Source organism: Toxotes jaculatrix, chromosome 19 (assembly GCF_017976425.1).
Source record: "Toxotes jaculatrix isolate fToxJac2 chromosome 19, fToxJac2.pri, whole genome shotgun sequence".
Taxonomy (NCBI): Eukaryota; Metazoa; Chordata; class Actinopteri; family Toxotidae; genus Toxotes; species Toxotes jaculatrix.
In genome coordinates, this window is record NC_054412.1 from 6,631,077 (window position 1) to 6,649,556 (window position 18,480).

At 43.5% G+C, this 18,480-nt stretch overlaps 1 protein-coding gene across 1 annotated transcript; it reads left to right on the forward strand.

Annotated features, from left to right (window-relative positions):
* Positions 1 to 1,802: 1,802 nt before the first annotated feature.
* On the forward strand, positions 1,803 to 17,533 carry dusp10 (dual specificity phosphatase 10). The gene is made up of 4 exons (XM_041064118.1): positions 1,803 to 1,983; positions 7,647 to 8,476; positions 12,186 to 12,554; positions 13,501 to 17,533. The coding sequence occupies exons 2-4, from the start codon at positions 7,693 to 7,695 to the stop codon at positions 13,764 to 13,766; spliced, it is 1,419 nt and encodes a 472-aa protein (XP_040920052.1). The 5' UTR covers positions 1,803 to 1,983; positions 7,647 to 7,692; the 3' UTR covers positions 13,767 to 17,533.
* The last annotated feature ends 947 nt before the right edge of the window (positions 17,534 to 18,480 follow it).

Genomic DNA, 18,480 nt, shown 5'->3' on the forward strand with positions numbered 1-18,480 from the left:
ACAGATTTTTTTTTAAAAACAATTTGGCCACTTTCTTTGAAGAGCAAAAAACAAAAAAACCCCACTAAAGTCTTTGAGTCTCCTCTAAAAGCACAGGGTACTTGTTCATTTACCCTTTATCACGCTGTGAAACAGGAGTCGCTGGGAATCCAATCTGAATAGGCTTTGATCAGCTGTGTCCATTTATAAATAACTGTACAGAGGGCTAATAATAGCAGCAATAATGCATGCCCTGCATTATTTCTGGTTGCCAATGAGGATAAATTGAGAGCTCAGATTATATTTGGGGTTTGAAGCCAGCGAGACCCTTTCACTGCAACATGGGTCCTGTCATATGGGACTGGACAGTCAGCCAACTTGGCACTTGCTTAACAGCGCTCCTGCCAAAGACACCTACTTATTACCACCAATAATGTTACCACCCCATCCAGCATACAGGTCACTTACATAAGTGTGTAAGTGACCTGTATGACTACATGCAGGAATACAGTTTTATCTCCGTTTGGTCCCAGTGGAAAAAAAAATAAGAACTGGTGGCTAAAAGTGTGCCAAGACATGATCAAGAAAGTCCAACTTCCCCAAAATAGATACACACAATGTGTGTATCTAACTGAAGGTTATCTCATGGACAAAGAGTCAGGGGATTAGTTTCTGATATGGATCCAGATTTTGATGCAGGTCTGGATTATGATGCTCATTAAAAGTTTCTGGTGACCCTTGATGGTTCGGACGAGACCGTGTGGCTGCAGCATCCTCAACCAATGCAACCTATCTCTCTATATAAGTTTGTGCTTAGATTTGTAGTTGACAATACTGATGATGCTAAAAATGTGCAAGAAATGTGGCTGTTCATCTCATCTTGTCCATGCAAAATACTTTGTGTACAGAGTACTATGCAAAAGTTTGTGGCACTTCAGATGTTTAGATTCTCATCCATCCATGGCACAATACCATCAGGGAGGCGTCTGCTTGCTTCCAAATTCATTCTGCAGCATGACAACAACAACCCCAAACACACAGCCAGAGTCATTAAGAACTATCTTCAGACACTAGAAGAGCAAGGAGTCCTGCAACAGATGGTCTGCCCCCCACAGAGTCCTGATCTCAACATCATGGAGTCAGTCTGGGATTGCATGAGGATACAGAAGATAGTGAGACAGACTAAATCCACAGAGGAACTGAGCCAAGATGCTTGGAGCAGCCAACCTATCAATTAGATTGAAAAATTGTGTGAAGGTGTACAGAGGTGCTTCTTTTTTAAAGGCAAAGAGGAGTCACACCAAATATTAATTCAGTTTAGTTTTTTTTTTCCCAATTACTGCACTTTGTACAAAGTTAAAACCTGCCCATCCTCCATCCATTACTTTAACGCCTAAAACCTTTGCATGGATATTGCTAATTAACTCCTGTCATCTATATATGTAATATATAATCTACATATGTCGGACACATCTAAAATGTTCTGCCACTACAGCACAAAGTAGCTGTGTTATGTTCTTTTAGGGCTCCATTATATTGTATAATAAAGAGTTTACGAGCAGCACGTGAAGGCACCGTAGCTTCTTCCTCAAGCCTCCTGGAGAGACTTTTGATTGGCTGCCAGTGACATCATCCCTGCTCGTACGTGGGACTCAAGGCTGTTCAAGCGGCAACCAACAACCCACCCCCTCCCACCCCCCCACCCCAACCAGCCACAGAGGCAGACAGCTCGGCCAAATCCCTCCCATCACAGGGCCGGACCTCACTGTACAAAAAGGATCGAATTTAATATTAATGAAGTCGCGCATTGGCTCAGAGTCGCGTCAATCCCGCGGTGCGACTTCAGTAGGCTGGCGGACTTCCTTCAATATTATTTCTGGGGGAGCGGGGTAAAAGTACTAAAAAATGTTGCCGATCCACAACACTGGGATGGACTGAATGGAGGCAACGCTGTCAGCGAGCGGAGATAATAAATCCGTCTACAGTCAAACGCGACACACACCGGTAAGCAGAAATACAAGGCAAGTTTGGTAATTAGTGGCCAAGGCACAAGTTGCTGTTGAAATGCACTGTCATAGACATTTCACGCGATTCTATTATTAATGAAGAGGAATATCAAATTGCTGCAACCATTTTGGGCTGGTTAGTGTTTATTATTGCTTTATTATTATTTTTCACTACGCGACTTTAGTCTTGTATTACAGCATTTATCTTTATTTTATCCCACCACTAAGACAAAGTTACAATCCCTACCTTTAAAACACAGCCATGGCATGTTTATGTTTTATTTATTTATTATTATTTTTTAAAATTTTGTATAATTCATGATGGTGTGAAATTGGATTTCCTTCCGTGCTCAGCTCATCTGTTCAGTTCGTCTCGTCCTGAAAGCCATATCACATTCTCGGCACGTTCTCATGCCGGTTTCTTCAATGAATTTTGGCCATGAATGATTTCTGCTTTTGCTGAACCTGCACCGTTCTGAAAGGACGGCGATGGCCGGGACAGGCAGTGCTCGACGGGTGTCTTTACGTAATGTGCCACGATGACATGCTTTTAAAATGCTCAGGCTGGTGATCAAAAGGAAATGCTGTGGCGGAATTGCATATGTCCATGTGCTTTTATTTTGAAGGACACGTTCGGTACGCTAGAACAGGAAGTTAAGAGAGTCCTGTGGCCAGACAATAAAGGAGTTAACCAGAAAAACGCTCTTCTGTTGGCTTTTATGGTAAATAACACGACATGGTGTCAGAAGTGGGATATCAGTAGGAAGCAGAGGAAAGGCAGCGGGAGAGTAAAGGTTTTTGCAAATTTACATCGAAAAAGAAAAGAAAATGACGACCGACGGTGGCGACGCGAGTGCTCCCATCGTACAGGCTCCCCAGCTTGCAGCCGACCCTGCTACTCCACCGCCATGTGCAACGTTCACGATTCAACCACCAGAAGCATTCGACTTTGCAAAACCCCAAGATTGGGAAAGATGGATCAGGCGGTTTGAAAGATTCAGACTAGCAAGCAACCTGCATCTTAGCTCACAAGCTAACCAGGTAAACACGTTAATCTACTGCATGGGGGATGAAGCAGATGATATCCTACGGGGCCAAGCTTTATCCGACGCACAGAGACAACAGTATGGAGCAGTAAAAGACGCTTTTGAAACATATTTCGTGCCTAGGAAAAATGTAATATACGAAAGAGCAAGATTCAACCAAAGAGTACAACAGACTAATGAGACAGTGGACTCCTTCATCACTGCTTTGCATACCTTAGCTGAAAACTGTAGCTATGGTGCACTTCACGACGAGTTAATAAGAGACCGCCTTGTAGTGGGACTCAGAGACACAAGTCTAGCAGAGAGGATGCAGCTAGACAGAAACTTGACCTTGGAAAAGGCAGTGAACATGGCACGGCAGTCGGAAGTGATCAAAAGACAGCAAACAGATCTCAGGGGTGAAGCAAAAGGAGAAATTGATGCAGTGATGGCAAAGCACAAGAAACAAAGGCAACCCACACCTAAGACATCATTTCAGCATAAAAACATGACAACAAAGTCAAAAACACCAACCGATCGCCAGCTGTGCTACAGGTGTGGAAAAGCCCCTGCACATGGAAAATGGCAGTGCCCAGCTAAAGAGGTGACATGCCACACATGTGGAAAAAAGGGACATTACAGTAAAGTCTGCAAGTCAGCCAAAGCAGTACATGCAGTGGAAACCAGTACAGATAGCAAGGATACACCCTTGTTCCTGGGCTCAGTGGACGCAGGCACAGACCCCTGGTACACAGATTTAACTATCAGAAGCCACAAAGTGAGGTTCAAGATAGACACAGGAGCTGATGTTTCAGCCATTCCAGCCCAGACATACTACTCCATCGCTGATAGAGACTCCCCTCTAATGGAAACAGACAGACCACTTTTTGGCCCAGGTGGCACACCACTCTCTGTCATAGGCAAATACACAGAGTCACTATGCAAGGGAGAGCAGGTGATTCAAGAGGATGTGTATGTGATAAAAGACCTAAATATAGCTTTGTTAAGCAGGCCAGCTAGCGTGAAGCTTAACCTTGTCTCCAGACTAGATAGCATAGACAAGAAAGTGATGGCAGAATCCTATCCAAAACTTTGTCATGGCTTGGGGATGTTGCAACAGCCATACACAATTAAGCTTAAGCCAGATGCCATTCCCTTTTCCCTTACGACACCAAGACGTGTCCCTATTCCTTTACTCAGTAAAGTTAAGGAGGAGCTAGAGAGAATGCAGAGTCTGGGAGTCATCTCAAGTGTGGAAGAGCCAACAGAATGGTGCTCAGGGATGGTTCCAGTGCCCTCAAAAAATGGCTCAGTGCGCATCTGTGTAGACCTCACCCGCCTTAATGAAGCAGTCTGCAGAGAGAAATATATCCTACCTTCTGTAGAGCAGACGCTCGGATCGCTTGCAGGAGCTCAACTCTTCAGCAAATTAGATGCCAATAGAGGGTTTTGGCAAATTCCATTGTCCCCAGAGTCAGCACGGTACACAACGTTCATAACTCCCTTTGGACGTTTTTATTTTAACAGATTGCCCTTCGGCATAGCTTCTGCTCCAGAACATTTCCAGCGCAGGATGTCCTTGATCCTCGACAGGCTGCAGGGAGTAGTCTGCCACATGGATGATGTTCTTGTGTGGGGAAAAGATCAAGAGGAGCATGACCAGAGGCTTCATGCAGTGCTGCACAAGCTCCAGGAAACCGGCATCACGCTTAATATGGAGAAGTGTGAGCTGAGCAGAGACAAAGTCAAGTTCCTTGGCCACATCCTGTCTGCTGAGGGTGTGCAGCCAGACCCAGACAAGACAAAAGCTGTAAGAGACATGAAAGAGCCTTCTAATGTAGGTGAAGTCCGCAGCTTCCTTGGAATGGTCAACCAGCTGGGGAAATTTATCCCAGGACTGGCAGAGAAAGACAAACCACTGAGAGACCTTCTCTCCAAGAAAAATCAGTGGATCTGGAGCTGTGCACAACAAAATGCATTTGTTCAGCTAAAAAACGATCTCACCTCACCTCCAGTGCTGACACTCTACGACCCCAACAAAGAGCTGAAACTGTCAGCGGATGCATCTTCATATGGACTAGGTGCTGTCCTTCTGCAAAAAGAGGGAGAACAGTGGAGGCCCGTTGCATACGCCTCACGTTCAATGACAGAGACTGAACAGAGGTATGCTCAGGTGGAAAAAGAGGCGTTAGGATTAACATGGGGATGTGAAAGATTCAGAGACTTCCTTATTGGGAGACATTTTGTCCTAGAGACAGATCATAAGCCACTTGTTAGCCTGCTAGGTCACCAGACACTAACAGAGCTCCCTCCTAGAATCCAGAGATTTAGACTTAGGCTGATGAGGTACAGTTACTCTATCGCGCACACACCTGGCAAAGAGCTACATACAGCAGACACTCTCTCACGGGCACCTGTCACCACTAGGTCAAACTTTAAGAGGACAGACAAAGATCTCATGGAAGAGACAAACATCTATGTTGATGAGGTAATCCACAACATGCCAGCCAGCTCAACGTACATCGCAAAGCTGAGGGATCAGTTGAAAGAAGACAGTGTTTGCTCATCAGTTATGTCATTTTGTCAGAAAGGTTGGCCAGACTACAGTAAACTCACAGGTCCAGTGAAAAGATACTGGTCAGAAAGAGCTGTACTTACTGTACATGATGGACTGTTACTTAAAGGCTCCAGGCTTGTCATTCCCACAGCGATGCGCAGCTCTGTCCTACAGGCCCTTCATGAGGGACATCAAGGGATGACCAGATGCAGAGAACGGGCTAAAGACACAGTGTGGTGGCCTGGCCTAAGCAGCCAACTGAAGGAACTAGTGACAAACTGCACCACTTGCATCAGAGAACGCACTAATCCTGTGGAGCCGCTGTTGCCCAGTGAGCTCCCAGAAAGGCCGTGGCAAAAGGTGGGAGCAGACCTATTCACATTAAATAATTGCAATTATCTGCTTGTAGTAGATTATTACTCAAGATTTGTGGAGATTGCTAAACTAACACCAACACGTTCAGAGGATGTGATTGTACACTTGAAGTCCATTTTTTCTAGACACGGCATCCCAGAACTGTTTTACAGTGACAATGGCCCACAGTTTTCCAGCCAACAGTTCACAGACTTTTCAGCGGCCTACGGATTCAAACATGTCACGAGCAGCCCAAGATTTGCTCAAAGCAATGGGGAAGCAGAACGACAGGTACAGACAGTGAAAAGACTGCTAAAGAAAACTCAAGATCCATATCTCGCTCTGTTGGCATATAGAGCTACGCCATTGTGTAATGGCTACAGTCCTGCTCAACTGCTAATGGGACGCAGGCTTCGTACACCAGTGCCCCAGCACCCCTTTCTACTCAGCCCAGAGCTCCCAGACAGAGAAACGGTTGCTGAGAAAGACAGAGAAAGGAAGATAAAAGACACAAGAGTATTCAACTTGAGACACAGAGTGAAGAATCTGCGTCACCTCACGCCAGGACAGCCAGTCTGGATTACCGACACCAAGACTCAAGGCACGGTGGTCTCAGCCCACTCCACACCCCGCTCATATGTAGTGGACAGTCCTACAGGCACCATTAGGCGCAACAGGCATCATCTTGTTCCCATGCCAGAGACTGTTCCTGAGAGTCGGACACCCTGCACACCTACTCCGCCAGTTGAGACTGATCAAAACACACCGGGTCACCTTCAGTCCCCACACCAGACTCAAAAGATATGTGCACCCGTCCCTACCAGAACTAGGTTTGGCAGAGTGGTGATAAAACCTCAGAGACTGGACTTGTAAAAAAAAAAAAAAAAAAAAAAAGAATTGGGGGAGGTTGGATAAGTGGGTGAAATGGAGAAAAGTTTGTTCTGAAGGATGTTTTGAGTTCAACTAATGAAGGCATAAGAGTTTGAGAGAGTTTATTATAGTTGGATAAAACCGGTATGGCTTCAAATGCTTTTTTTCTTCTTCTAAAAGGAAAAGGGGAGATGTGGCGGAATTGCATATGTCCATGTGCTTTTATTTTGAAGGACACGTTCGGTACGCTAGAACAGGAAGTTAAGAGAGTCCTGTGGCCAGACAATAAAGGAGTTAACCAGAAAAACGCTCTTCTGTTGGCTTTTATGGTAAATAACACGACAAATGCCACCCCCTTTTTTTTTGTACCCCGACTTTCCATTTGGGGGAGAGACCAAACTGCGGCGTAGCGTTGATGCAGTATTTTATCCTCTTTTTTTCCTCCTCTTGTTGTAAAAGCTTTGGATCTGACAGAGCAGAGCAGAGCAGAGCTGGGGTTAAAAATTTAATAACACACACATGTACAGTGTCTGGGGGATGATTCATATTAATTACACTCAAAGTGATTCAGTCGCGCAAGACTGTGATGATTTCATGGTTTATTATTAGTGACCAGTTTGTCACACCTAAATTTTCCCACCAACTTGGGTGTTGCCCTGCAGGTGTTGACACTACTAATATTTGGCTTCAGCAGCCGTTTTCTAGTTTGCATGTTGATCAAACAGACGAGAGGTTGCCTGTGTGCTCTCTGCTTGTTCATTCACAGCCTTGATCTCAGTTAGTGGGGAACTACACTGGGTTTTGGAAAGGTTTTCTCCCTCACCTTATATTTTGGCTTGTCCCTGTCCCCCACAGAGCGGCTTGTTGAGTTCTCCGTAAACGTCCAGCCCTCGGCCTCCCCATGCCTCCATCTCCTCTTGACGACAGAATTGTGGTGGCGCTGCCAAGGCCGATCCGACCTCAGGAACTCCAACTGCGCCTGGACACCAGCTACCTGGACTCCATCGCCACCAGCAGCAGCAGCAAGACAGTCATCAGCACCACCGTGGTGAAGATCCGGGCGACGGCCAATCTTGTAACGTATATGCCCTCATCCAAGGGCTCCACGCGCTCGTTGTCGTGTGGATGCAGCAGTGCCAGCTGCTGCTCTGTGACTACCTATGAGAAGGACAGCCAGAGCCTCAGCCACAGCCAGGTGAGCGCCAGCAGCCCCAACCTCAGCTATGCCGGGCCCCCCACCCCAATGGTCAGCAACCATGAAGCATTAAGCGCGCCCAGTCTCATCCCGGGAACTCCAAAGGCTGTATCCACCGTGAGGGTCATCCATCCCAATGAGCTGGCCAAGCGGATGACCTGCTGCCCCATGGGACACCCTGTAGGGCCCATGCCGGTCATCATCGACTGCCGGCCCTTCATGGAGTACAACAAGAGCCACATCCGGGGGGCCGTTCACATCAACTGCTCCGACAAGATAAGCCGGCGGCGGCTGCAGCAGGGCAAGATCACTGTGCTGGACCTCATCTCCTGCCGTGAGGGCAAGGACTCTTTTAAGGGCATCTTCTCCAAAGAGATAGTGGTTTATGACGAGAGCACCTCGGACCCTAACCGGCTGACATCCTCCCAGCCTCTACATGTGGTCCTGGAGTCACTGAGGAGGGAAGGCAAAGACCCGATCATCCTCAAAGGTAATATTTAAGTTTATCACAGCTTGGGGATGCAAATTTCTGGATGACTGAAAAAGGAAACAAGGCTTTCCAGTGCAAAAGGGTTAGAAAACCACAATTTCATGGGCTTTAGTATAACCTTGGATGGAGCAAATCAGTTTAGACATCTGAAGGCAATGTCTGATTTAGCAGTGGCAGAACCTTAGTGGCAATATAAACTGATATGAAAGTGGTGTGGTAGCATAAATAGCGTGTAGTAAAATGAGTAAAGCTTGTTAAACTTTGCCCTTGTTTTAGTCTGCTGATATTGCCTGTCAACACACTGGCTCCAGGTGTATCATCCTGTTAGCTTTGTACTGGAGCATGACAACCACAACAACAGTGTACAACACTTTTTGCACATATAATCGGGCCTATGCACACTCTGTCTGCACCACCGTCATACACAAACATACGCACTCTCTCTTCACCAGATTTATATATGACATATAAAGCTTTTTGCAGGGAGTGAGAAGCAGCTGTTAGTAAATAAGGCAGCCTGTTGAGATAGCAGTCCCTGGGTTGCTGCCATGTTTTCTATCTTTGGTGTGTGAGCGTGTTTGAAGCTGGAGCAGTATGTCATGTAGGGGGCTGGACTGTGAGTGTTTTCTGAACGCCTCCCAGTCACCGTCTAGCCGTAAGATCACAGCACCTTGATCTCCTCTCTTCTCTTCGTCCCATGGTCCTCCTGCATACTTTGATGCACAAGGCTCCTCTCCAGTCATTCTGTATCAGTGTCTGTCTGAAGCTTGCCTCAGTGGGACGAACAAGAAGACTGTCTTGTTCTTTCTTCCCCTGGTTTAATTCTGGCAAAATGCAAGCCATCCTCGCCGCTGATAGAATCAAATGGCTTAACCTCACTATTATTTTCATTACAAGTCCTTTTTTATATCAGGGATGGACAGTATTTCCCATGTGTCCCCATTTAAATGTTTGATTGCAGCATGGATGTTCTCCTTTGTGATCAAACTACTTGCGTTTATCATTTTATAGCTGATATTTCACCAAAACCTGGACAAAATCAAACCTAAGCATTCATCCATCTTTCATGTCTTTCTAAATGTAATGGTGATTAATTCTTCACTTCTTTAAAATATCCTCTTTAAATATTTTTCTAACTAGGGGAAGTAGGAAGGAATCATTGTTATTTCAAGTAGTAGGAATAGTGACATGTTTGAAACATGTAAGTACACTATGAATGCTGCTGAATAATTTATTCATACTCCATTATTTACTGCAGCAGCTCTTACTCATGATTTATTGTAAATATGGTCATTGTGTGATATTCTACTCCGGTGGAAACACAAAATCTTTCGTCCGTACCCTGCTGCAGCAAAGAGCAATGATAGGTTACATTTAATCCGTCAGAATTGCCATAAACAACATGTCAGTGGTGTCGGAAGGTTTAGGGTAAGCAGTGGAAACAGCAGGTCTGTGGTGTGAGAGGCCTACCGAGGCAGAAGCGGTGATTTCTAAGCAGGAACTGAGCCCCTGGCTTATGAAAGTGCTAGAGACACTTTTCATGTTTTCCTCTGTGAGTTTAGTCAGAGATAATGACAGACGGTCACACTCGACAGATTTCATCTGACAGCAACGTGCTGCTTCTGGAGATTCTGTTTCTTCTCAGCTTACTGTGAAAAGTGTTATTTATCATTTGACTTTGACCTGAAACGAAAGACCCCGGTTCAGTTTGAGCCAAAACAGGAAGCAATTTTCACAGTTCACTGTGTTTCTGTTTGTGTGTGCTCGGTAAATATTTTGCAGCTATGAAACAGCACATGTTAACTGTCAGTTTATTGCTATTAGCATATGTACTGGTTGATAAAGTAACATGACATCTAGAAAGGTGCAGAGATATATTTGAGGTAGTTTAAAAACGGTGTCATTACATAATGTTAGTTTGTACTCTAGAAAGCACAGGTTATTTTTCAACTGTCCTGCTCAGTACTTAAACCACAAGCCACAAGTTGTAAAGACAACATTGATATATTGATATATTGACACTGTATAAAGTTTTTATAGCTAACATGTTACTAAACAGCTGTCTATTTACACATCCAAGAGATGGAATAACATTAGGAATTATTTGGAGTGGTGTTTCTGGCCACCTGATGAATAGAAGCAAAATATTCACTCTCCTAGCTCTGTTCTGGGCTCCACCAGCTCCTGATGAAAATATCTGGCTCCTCAGCCACAAACTACTCTGCTGTGTTCGCTAGCCAGCCCCTAACCTTTCTACTACTAAGCTGTGAACAGCTTTAAACTAAATTTGACAAAAGCAGTGCACAAAAGTTAAAACACAAAAGTTGCGGACTGTAGAAATCAACACAATGAGCTAAAAGAGGCTAAAGTGCTTCACAGAGTTGAGGTAAACTGCTGAGTCAGGTGGTAAGTATATTTGGGATTGCTTCTTTAATATAATAACACATTATCAGTCAGGCTGTACTCAACTGTGGCTTATCATCCACTACACCACAAGTAGTAATGTTGCTGTATTTGGAAAAAAGGTATACATGATAAAGATACTGTATTAAAAGGTAAATATGGTATTATGAAAAGTTGTAGATGTTTAATGCAGACAAGGGTTTTTAAATGTCTATAAAATGCCATCAGTACATGAGCTCAGAATAATGGGAAATGTAAGAAAATATCAATACGAGTGGAAATCCCCCCCTTGAGTTTGGTCTCACAGCTCCTGTAAACACTTCCCTTTCTTTTATTTGATTTAGTGTAATTACCTCAACATCTCAATGTAGCGAGGGCGGGGCCAGTATCACTGTAACATCAGGTTAATGCCGTTGTTCGTGGTTAACAATTGGGCTATTTTCTGACGCGACAGTTGACAGGACATCCCCACCTGCCCAGTCACAAAGGGGAAGTTGTGCGATGACCTCACATGCTGTGATGTCAACTCTTGCAATGTGAGCAAGACATGAACTGATACTGTGTGTGTGTGTGTGTGTGTGTGTGTGTGTGTGTGTGTGTGTGTGTGTGTGTGTGTGTGTGTGTGTGTGTGTGTGTGTTGACACTTTCCACCCCTCCCCACAACTCTTGAGCTGAAGGGAAACTTTGGCCAATGGCATCACTGGCAACAGGTGCAAACCAGTTATTTGGGGAAGTGCAGATGTCCAGTGAGAAGTATATTAAACATTTAGTAAATCTATTTACCTGCAGACTAACAAGGGGGATTTCTCATGTTGTTTAGCTATTTGGAAACTGTCTTAGGAGGTACTTTGACCATGTCTCTGGTTCTCAAAACAGAGTCGACTGGGACAGACAATGGAAACAGGGCTGATCCCTCCATATTGATTTAATATCCAAATGGGGACATTCAAATCACAACCAAATGTAATAGTGTAGTCGTGGGACTTGAAGATTTATCTAACGTTTTAATGCTTCAAGGCTCTTTAAAGCCAGTTGTCATTTCTTTTATCAGGTGTGTATGCAAAGCTCAGTTGTCCTACGCCGTTGTAACGTGTTCCATGTGGTGGACAGAAGCATGGGTGCATGTATTTTTAGCAAAGATCACACCAGTGGGGATTAAACCCTTAATCGCATCAGTGTTAGCACCATGTGCAAGAGAGTGACAAGTTTTATCCATTTTCACTTAAAATTTAGATTTCCTGTTCAGCCTGTTAGTCAGACTGTTTGTACTTTGAGCTGACATCAGTCTTTTTGTCTGTGTTCACAGGAGGCCTTAGCTCCTTCAGGCAGAGCCACGAGAACCTGTGCGAGCACTCGCTGCACCTTCACGAGGGCTTGGACACGGGCGCAGCTGCTGGCCTGACGGGGGCGCTACCTCACTCCCTGCCCTCCACCCCGGACATAGAGAACGCAGAGCTGACGCCAATCCTGCCCTTCCTCTACCTGGGGAACGAGCACGACGCTCAGGACATCAACCTGCTACAGCGCTTGAACATTGGCTACATCCTAAACGTGACCACCCACCTGCCGCTCTACCACTATGACACGGGCCTCTTCATCTACAAGCGCCTGCCCGCCACGGACAGCAACAAGCAGAACCTGCGCCAGTACTTCGAGGAGGCGTTTGAATTCATCGGTATGAAAACTGTCACTCACTTTTGCATTAGAAGTTTGAACTACAGATGTGTGAGCTAAGACAGCTTCTTGTCTTATGACCTTTTAAGACAAAGCACTGCCTATGTGAGACTCCTCATCACAGGTTTCGTAGAGCTGTACGATTTTCTGTCTCAGATTATTTAATGTGAATACCCTCTCCAGGCTGAGCTATCTGTTGTTTCACAGGAAAACAAGCAAAAATAAGAAAAAAAGAGAATTTTTAAATAATTCCGTGCACTACAAATAGCAGGAATATGACGGTTTCCTTTTATTTACTGTCTTATTCGTCATCTTGTGACCCGTCAGATTTATCTTCCTAATTTATACTTACTGGGAACTATTAAGATGAAAGAAAAGCGTAGGAAGAAAGAATCATGAAGGATCATACTGTGACACTTCTTCATTATGAAATGAATAGTGTTTTAAGACACCCTTGCTGTTTACATCCTATGAATACAGTTGATTTATTTTTTTGGAAGATTATGACAAAACTGAAGAGACTGATTGGACTGAATGGTTCATATGCAAGGTATTTGTAAATAACCAAATACCAATCCAATACCAAAGGTGTCTTTTCTCCAAATTAAAAATGTATATATATATCTTACTCCAGTTAGGATATTTTTATATAAGGGAACATGAAGTTAGAGATTGCCTGCTGTAGTGCCTGTATTTAACGCGGATAAGCTGAAAAACTCAACCTAGGTGAACTGAAGGTTTCAAATGACAAGTGTTAGTTTGTTTTTTCTGTGAATTAGGGCGCGTTTTGGTAAATGCATGTTGACAGTTTGATGCCCAGACCTTGACAGATCCCTGGTCAAGAATGAAGTTTAAATATCTTATCAAATATGATGGCTGAACTTCCCCATGGGGAACAAAATATTTCCCATATTGTGTTTTAATTGTTCTAATGTTCCTCTCTGCAGAGGAAGCACATCAAGCAGGTATGGGCCTTCTGATCCACTGCCAGGCAGGCGTGTCTCGGTCAGCCACCATCGTGATAGCCTACCTGATGAAGCACACCTGGATGACCATGACAGACGCTTACAAGTTTGTCAAAACCAGGAGGCCCATCATTTCCCCAAACCTCAACTTCATGGGCCAGCTGCTGGAGTTTGAGGAGGACCTCAACAACGGAATAACGCCACGAATCCTCACACCAAAGCTGATAGGTGTGGAGACCGTCGTCTAAACGAACCCCTTGTCTGACCTGACGCTCAGACTTAAACTCACTCTCGCTGTTTTTCAAGAGAGACCAGCTGGTTTGAATCGTGAGCCGCTGTATTCTTCTTGAATCTCCTCACACTCATATTGGACTCTCTTGAGTGCCAAAGCTCTGGGTCAGTGGTGATGAGAAATGCCAAAAATCCCTACTGTTTGGACCTGGCCGATGTCCCGGAGGAGAAGATGAGTTAGAGAGATAGAGAAAGAGGAAGCGGTCAGTGGGAAGATTTCCATTTGTGACCGCAGAGGAGCAAATATGAGGGAAAAGAAAAATCGTTTTGGAAAAGATATTCAATGTGCTTACGGGCAATTACTGACAAGAGAAACTCTTAAAGCTCACACTGTGGCACACAGTTTATGTTTGCGGACTCAGGCGGGGTTGGCCACGGCAGTGCCTGTCAAAAAAAAAAAAAAAAAAAGATGAAGACATGTTTGGTGTGTTAATGTTGTTGTTCTATTTTTATACAGGGGTTTATGGGGTTGACCATGACGAGCCCACAGCGGCTTACTGTGCAATAATTTCAGAGTGGAATGCAACTGAGACCTTGATCTTATGTGTATATATGGGTAATAATTACGAAACATTTCCAGCTCTTTGCTGAAATACCATTTTGATGTTAATGTAATTACTGTTGTTCAGTTCTGTACGTTTATGTTTAGGGTGAAGATGGTTATGCTGTAATATTTGGCGCAGATGTGTACGAGAGACAGAAAAAAAATGGGGCTTTTTTTTTTGAGCTTATGGGTTTATGTCAGTCGAACCACAAATTCATATTTCATGTGTTTGCTTCAGTATTTTCGTTTTGCCATTCCTGCATCTGCATATGCATATATTTTAGCAATATACATATCTATGTATATTACCTGACAGCCATAAGAGCTTTTTTTAATGCATGGCTGCTGGCAGAGGTAAGAACACTTTGAAATAATCAGTGAATATTATAAAACAGGGCTACTGGTGATGTTTAATGTAACAGAGCGGAGGAATTTCACTGCCTGTTTCTGTCTCCTCTGCTCTTTTTGCTCCAATTCATTCATGAACCAGCTCTGTTGTGACGTACTTCACTGTTTTACCGTCCCTGCGTAGCTACATATTCTGTTTTCGTCTGTGCCCTACATTTTGAGCTATGATTTAGTCCATTCTAAAGTAGCAGAGTTGAGGTACACACTTCAAACGGTTTAGTTTGACAGCGGTTGTACAGTACAGCAGCGTGACCCTCGTTTAAGCGTTTGCAACTCGCTGACACTAAGCTACAGTTAAGTGAGCTCTACTGCCTTACGAAGGCAAGAGCTGCTGTCACGTGCTGTTCTAGTGCCTCTATCAATGCCTTAATTCATGTGTCACCAGTGGGCCTGCGCATGGTACACTCATCACGTGCAGATGAATGCAGATCACACCGAGGTCGAATTTGAGCTCCCAGACAACAGCAAGCTGCTCCTGTTTGTCTCTGTGCAACATGCAGATTTAACTTTTCAAACATTATTTCTGCAGCTCCTGATTAATATGCAGAATTTTACAGAATTGCATTCAGAGATGCTAAAAAGCCTTGAGGTGAAAATGCTCATTATGTAACGGATCTCGTGGCGGCATTTGAAGGAGAAACTGAGCACCACCGTGAATTGTAAATCAACTCGGCACTAAATAGCAGTGGAGTAAAAGTATATGCACGCACACAAAGTTTACCCTCACCCTGTTGCATCTGACTGTATTCAGCTTTGACTCATATTACAACAAACATATATAGATAAATATAATGAGGAGGAAAGGATTAAAAAAATCTGAACTTGCTAGTGCTACTTCTTCATGCCTTCATTCTTATCCAAACCACAGATTTTTGAATTCTTGGTGAACAGAATCTAAATTTTGCACATAAGCCAAGTTAGTTTTTACACATTTGGCTCTCTCAGCTGTTGACGGTTTTAGTGGTGATTATAAAAAGGGAAATTTTTAAGTACCCATGTGGGATGCATGTGTTTTAAGGCGTAGTTCTCTTGTCTTTTCAATCACTTGTATACAACTGAGCACACAGTATAAACACCTTGTTGACTGTGTGCATGTACATAAAAAAATAAACTGAGCATTTAAACAGCCTTGAGTGCCCAAAAAGGTCCTTTTGAAGAAGCCTTGTTTTAGCTTGAAAACAAGAATTTGATAAATCCAAGGGCTGATTAAGTTTTTCCAAGACATAAAGGAGCATGTAGTCCTTCAAATGAAGTTAAAACATGAAGTTCCAAGGTCTTCATCCAGTATTTTATTGTTCTTAGCAAGCTGACTTAAAGCAGCTTCCTCACAAATGGTTCCTGTTCTGTTTAAGTTCACATGTTCTTTTGGTTTCTGTTCAGCTCTCCATTGTTTGCATGAAAATAAAGGCATAAAATGAAGCACAGGGCTAAAAATATCATTGTCTAAGTACCAAAACTGACATTTGTTTTGTGATATTCTGTGAACCATTATATCTTCAATACTGAACCCGAAACGATCATGTGTCTCTGTCAGTAAGATGAAGGGGAATGTAAGGAGTTTTCATAGCGTAATGAACACAAATACACAGTGCACTCAGTAAGGCTTTACAACACCGACATTCACAACAATAAGCTTCAAAAATCCCTCATGTGAAAATTCATGCTATGCAAAATGAAACTGTAACAGGTTGTTTCTTTACCCAGCTGTCATGAAATCGTTTTGTGAGGTCTCTGCGAACGTTTCGAGCATGAATAACAAGTTTGCAGCCTCAGACTGAAGTGAGTTTTAAGCGTGACCTATCAACAAAGAAGTTTAAAAAAAAAAAAGAAGTTTGTGTGCCGATGTGTCCTCACTTGTATTTTTGTTGCTATCGTCATTGGTGTCTACTGGTGCTCCACGATATATCTGAATATGATAAAGAGGTATACGATAACCATTTACCACATGTTTGTAGCTTGTGTATTTATATTCAGTGATTACCATTTGCCAAAAGAAAAAGAAAAGAGTGCTTATCATCTGAGCCAATGTTATATAAGAATAATGTACCTTTTCGTCCCATCTGCCGGTTCCTACAACCGTGGCGGCACATGGCTTTTGTATGTAATGATCGATTTGACTGAACAATGTAACCGTCGTACTGTACATCACTCTCTCTGGTTGGAAAAGAAGCATGATGTGTGCTCCTGGTCTGTGAGGGACGCTCGCAGTCATTATGGTGCTGTCTGTCTTTCCCACACTGCTCTTTCTGTAGAGGTCACAACCTGATTGACAGCTCCTAGAGGCATCTGGGTCTGTTCCCTTTTATTTGGAAACACGGTTCTGCGTTAGAACAATATCAAGCTGTCATGTTTGATGTGCACTCTTTACGACTAGACTTGTTTAAGAGTCTCTGCTTTGGGCTCAGAGGCTCCGGTGGAAATGGGCTTCGCTCTACAAGTCTCTGTATCTTTCTTTGTGTCTGTAGTCAACGGTCAAGTATATACAGTATATAAATATATATATATATATATCTATTTTCTTTGTATGCATATATTCATTACTATTTTTGCACTGACCTACGGACAGATGGATTTATTTTTTTCCACAAAGGGTGCTATTATAACGGAGGCCTTCTCCCACACCTTTTTGCATGACTTGCTCAAAATTCCTCAACTGGTCTGTCATCTCTCCTACTCTTCTCCTACTACTCCTTGAACTGTTGCAATTGAAGCACTGTAATTTTGTAATCCCTACTTGTGAGCTTTGAAATAAACAGGGAGGCTTCAAGTTTGGTTTGGCGTCCTGGAAGTTTATTTTCTCCTGGTTTCTTCCTACACAGAGGGACTCATTTCTTTAGCTACTAACAGGATAAAGGAGAAATGTCTTAGTGTTGACATGTAGCAAAAATGCTTTACTGAGTGAAAACTTTAAAACTTACTAGATGTTTTATGTTGCACTGAAGCGTTTAAAGCTCTTGTAATCAATATTTTTATGTTAACAAGAAGTTACAAAATACTATGTGTATTGAATGATTAGGTCCAGGACCAATTCATCTACTGGTTATTCTTCATTGTTTAGTTTTTAAATCAGAAATCACTGAGAAAGGCTCAGCACAACGTCTCAAAGCTCATCTTCACATTTCTTATTGTGTTGTTCAGACACTGCTTCAGCTTTACAAGAGACAAGGCACCTTAAAAGCATTTGGGTGAAAACATCCTGATATTAAAAGAGAAACAACAGATTGCGGGATAAACAGGGAATGGAAATTTTCATGTGACCAAGGCCCCACGATACAGGCAAAGCCAGGAAACAGCAGAAGCTCAGAAACTAATTATTGGGATCAATAACAACAAAACAAGCCTTACAGTGTGTATTTTAAGAGACAGCCTCTATCAGCCTCTTGACATTTGAGCATCCAGTGGAGTACACAGCCCGAGTTGTGAATTATCTGCGCTCCCCTCCATTGAACCATGTGTCACATAGCTGCAGGAGTTATGGGCCTATATTTACTCCAACTTCGCAGGCGTCTACCGCCTCATGGCTAGCAGGGCAGGGGACTGTGTGTATGTGTGTGAGGTGGGGGGGGGGGCTGGCCTGAGGGTCAAGATCTCTCCATAGGAACAGGCACAAAAATAGTTTTTAGTGTTGTTTCTAATTACGAGTGATGAGAGCCCCGCCTCATTAATCCTTTCCTATCAGCACTGGGCAGGCGGGCAGCACCAGAATAGCCCTGATCTTT

Coding starts and splice junctions, on each gene's coding strand:
- dusp10 (XM_041064118.1), top strand. CDS start 7,693: ATGCCTCCATCTCCTCTTGACGACAGAATTGTGGTGGCGCTGCCAAGG. Junction 8,477..12,185: donor AGACCCGATCATCCTCAAAG/GTAATATTTAAG, acceptor CTGTGTTCACAG/GAGGCCTTAGCTCCTTCAGG. Junction 12,555..13,500: donor GGAGGCGTTTGAATTCATCG/GTATGAAAACTG, acceptor TCCTCTCTGCAG/AGGAAGCACATCAAGCAGGT.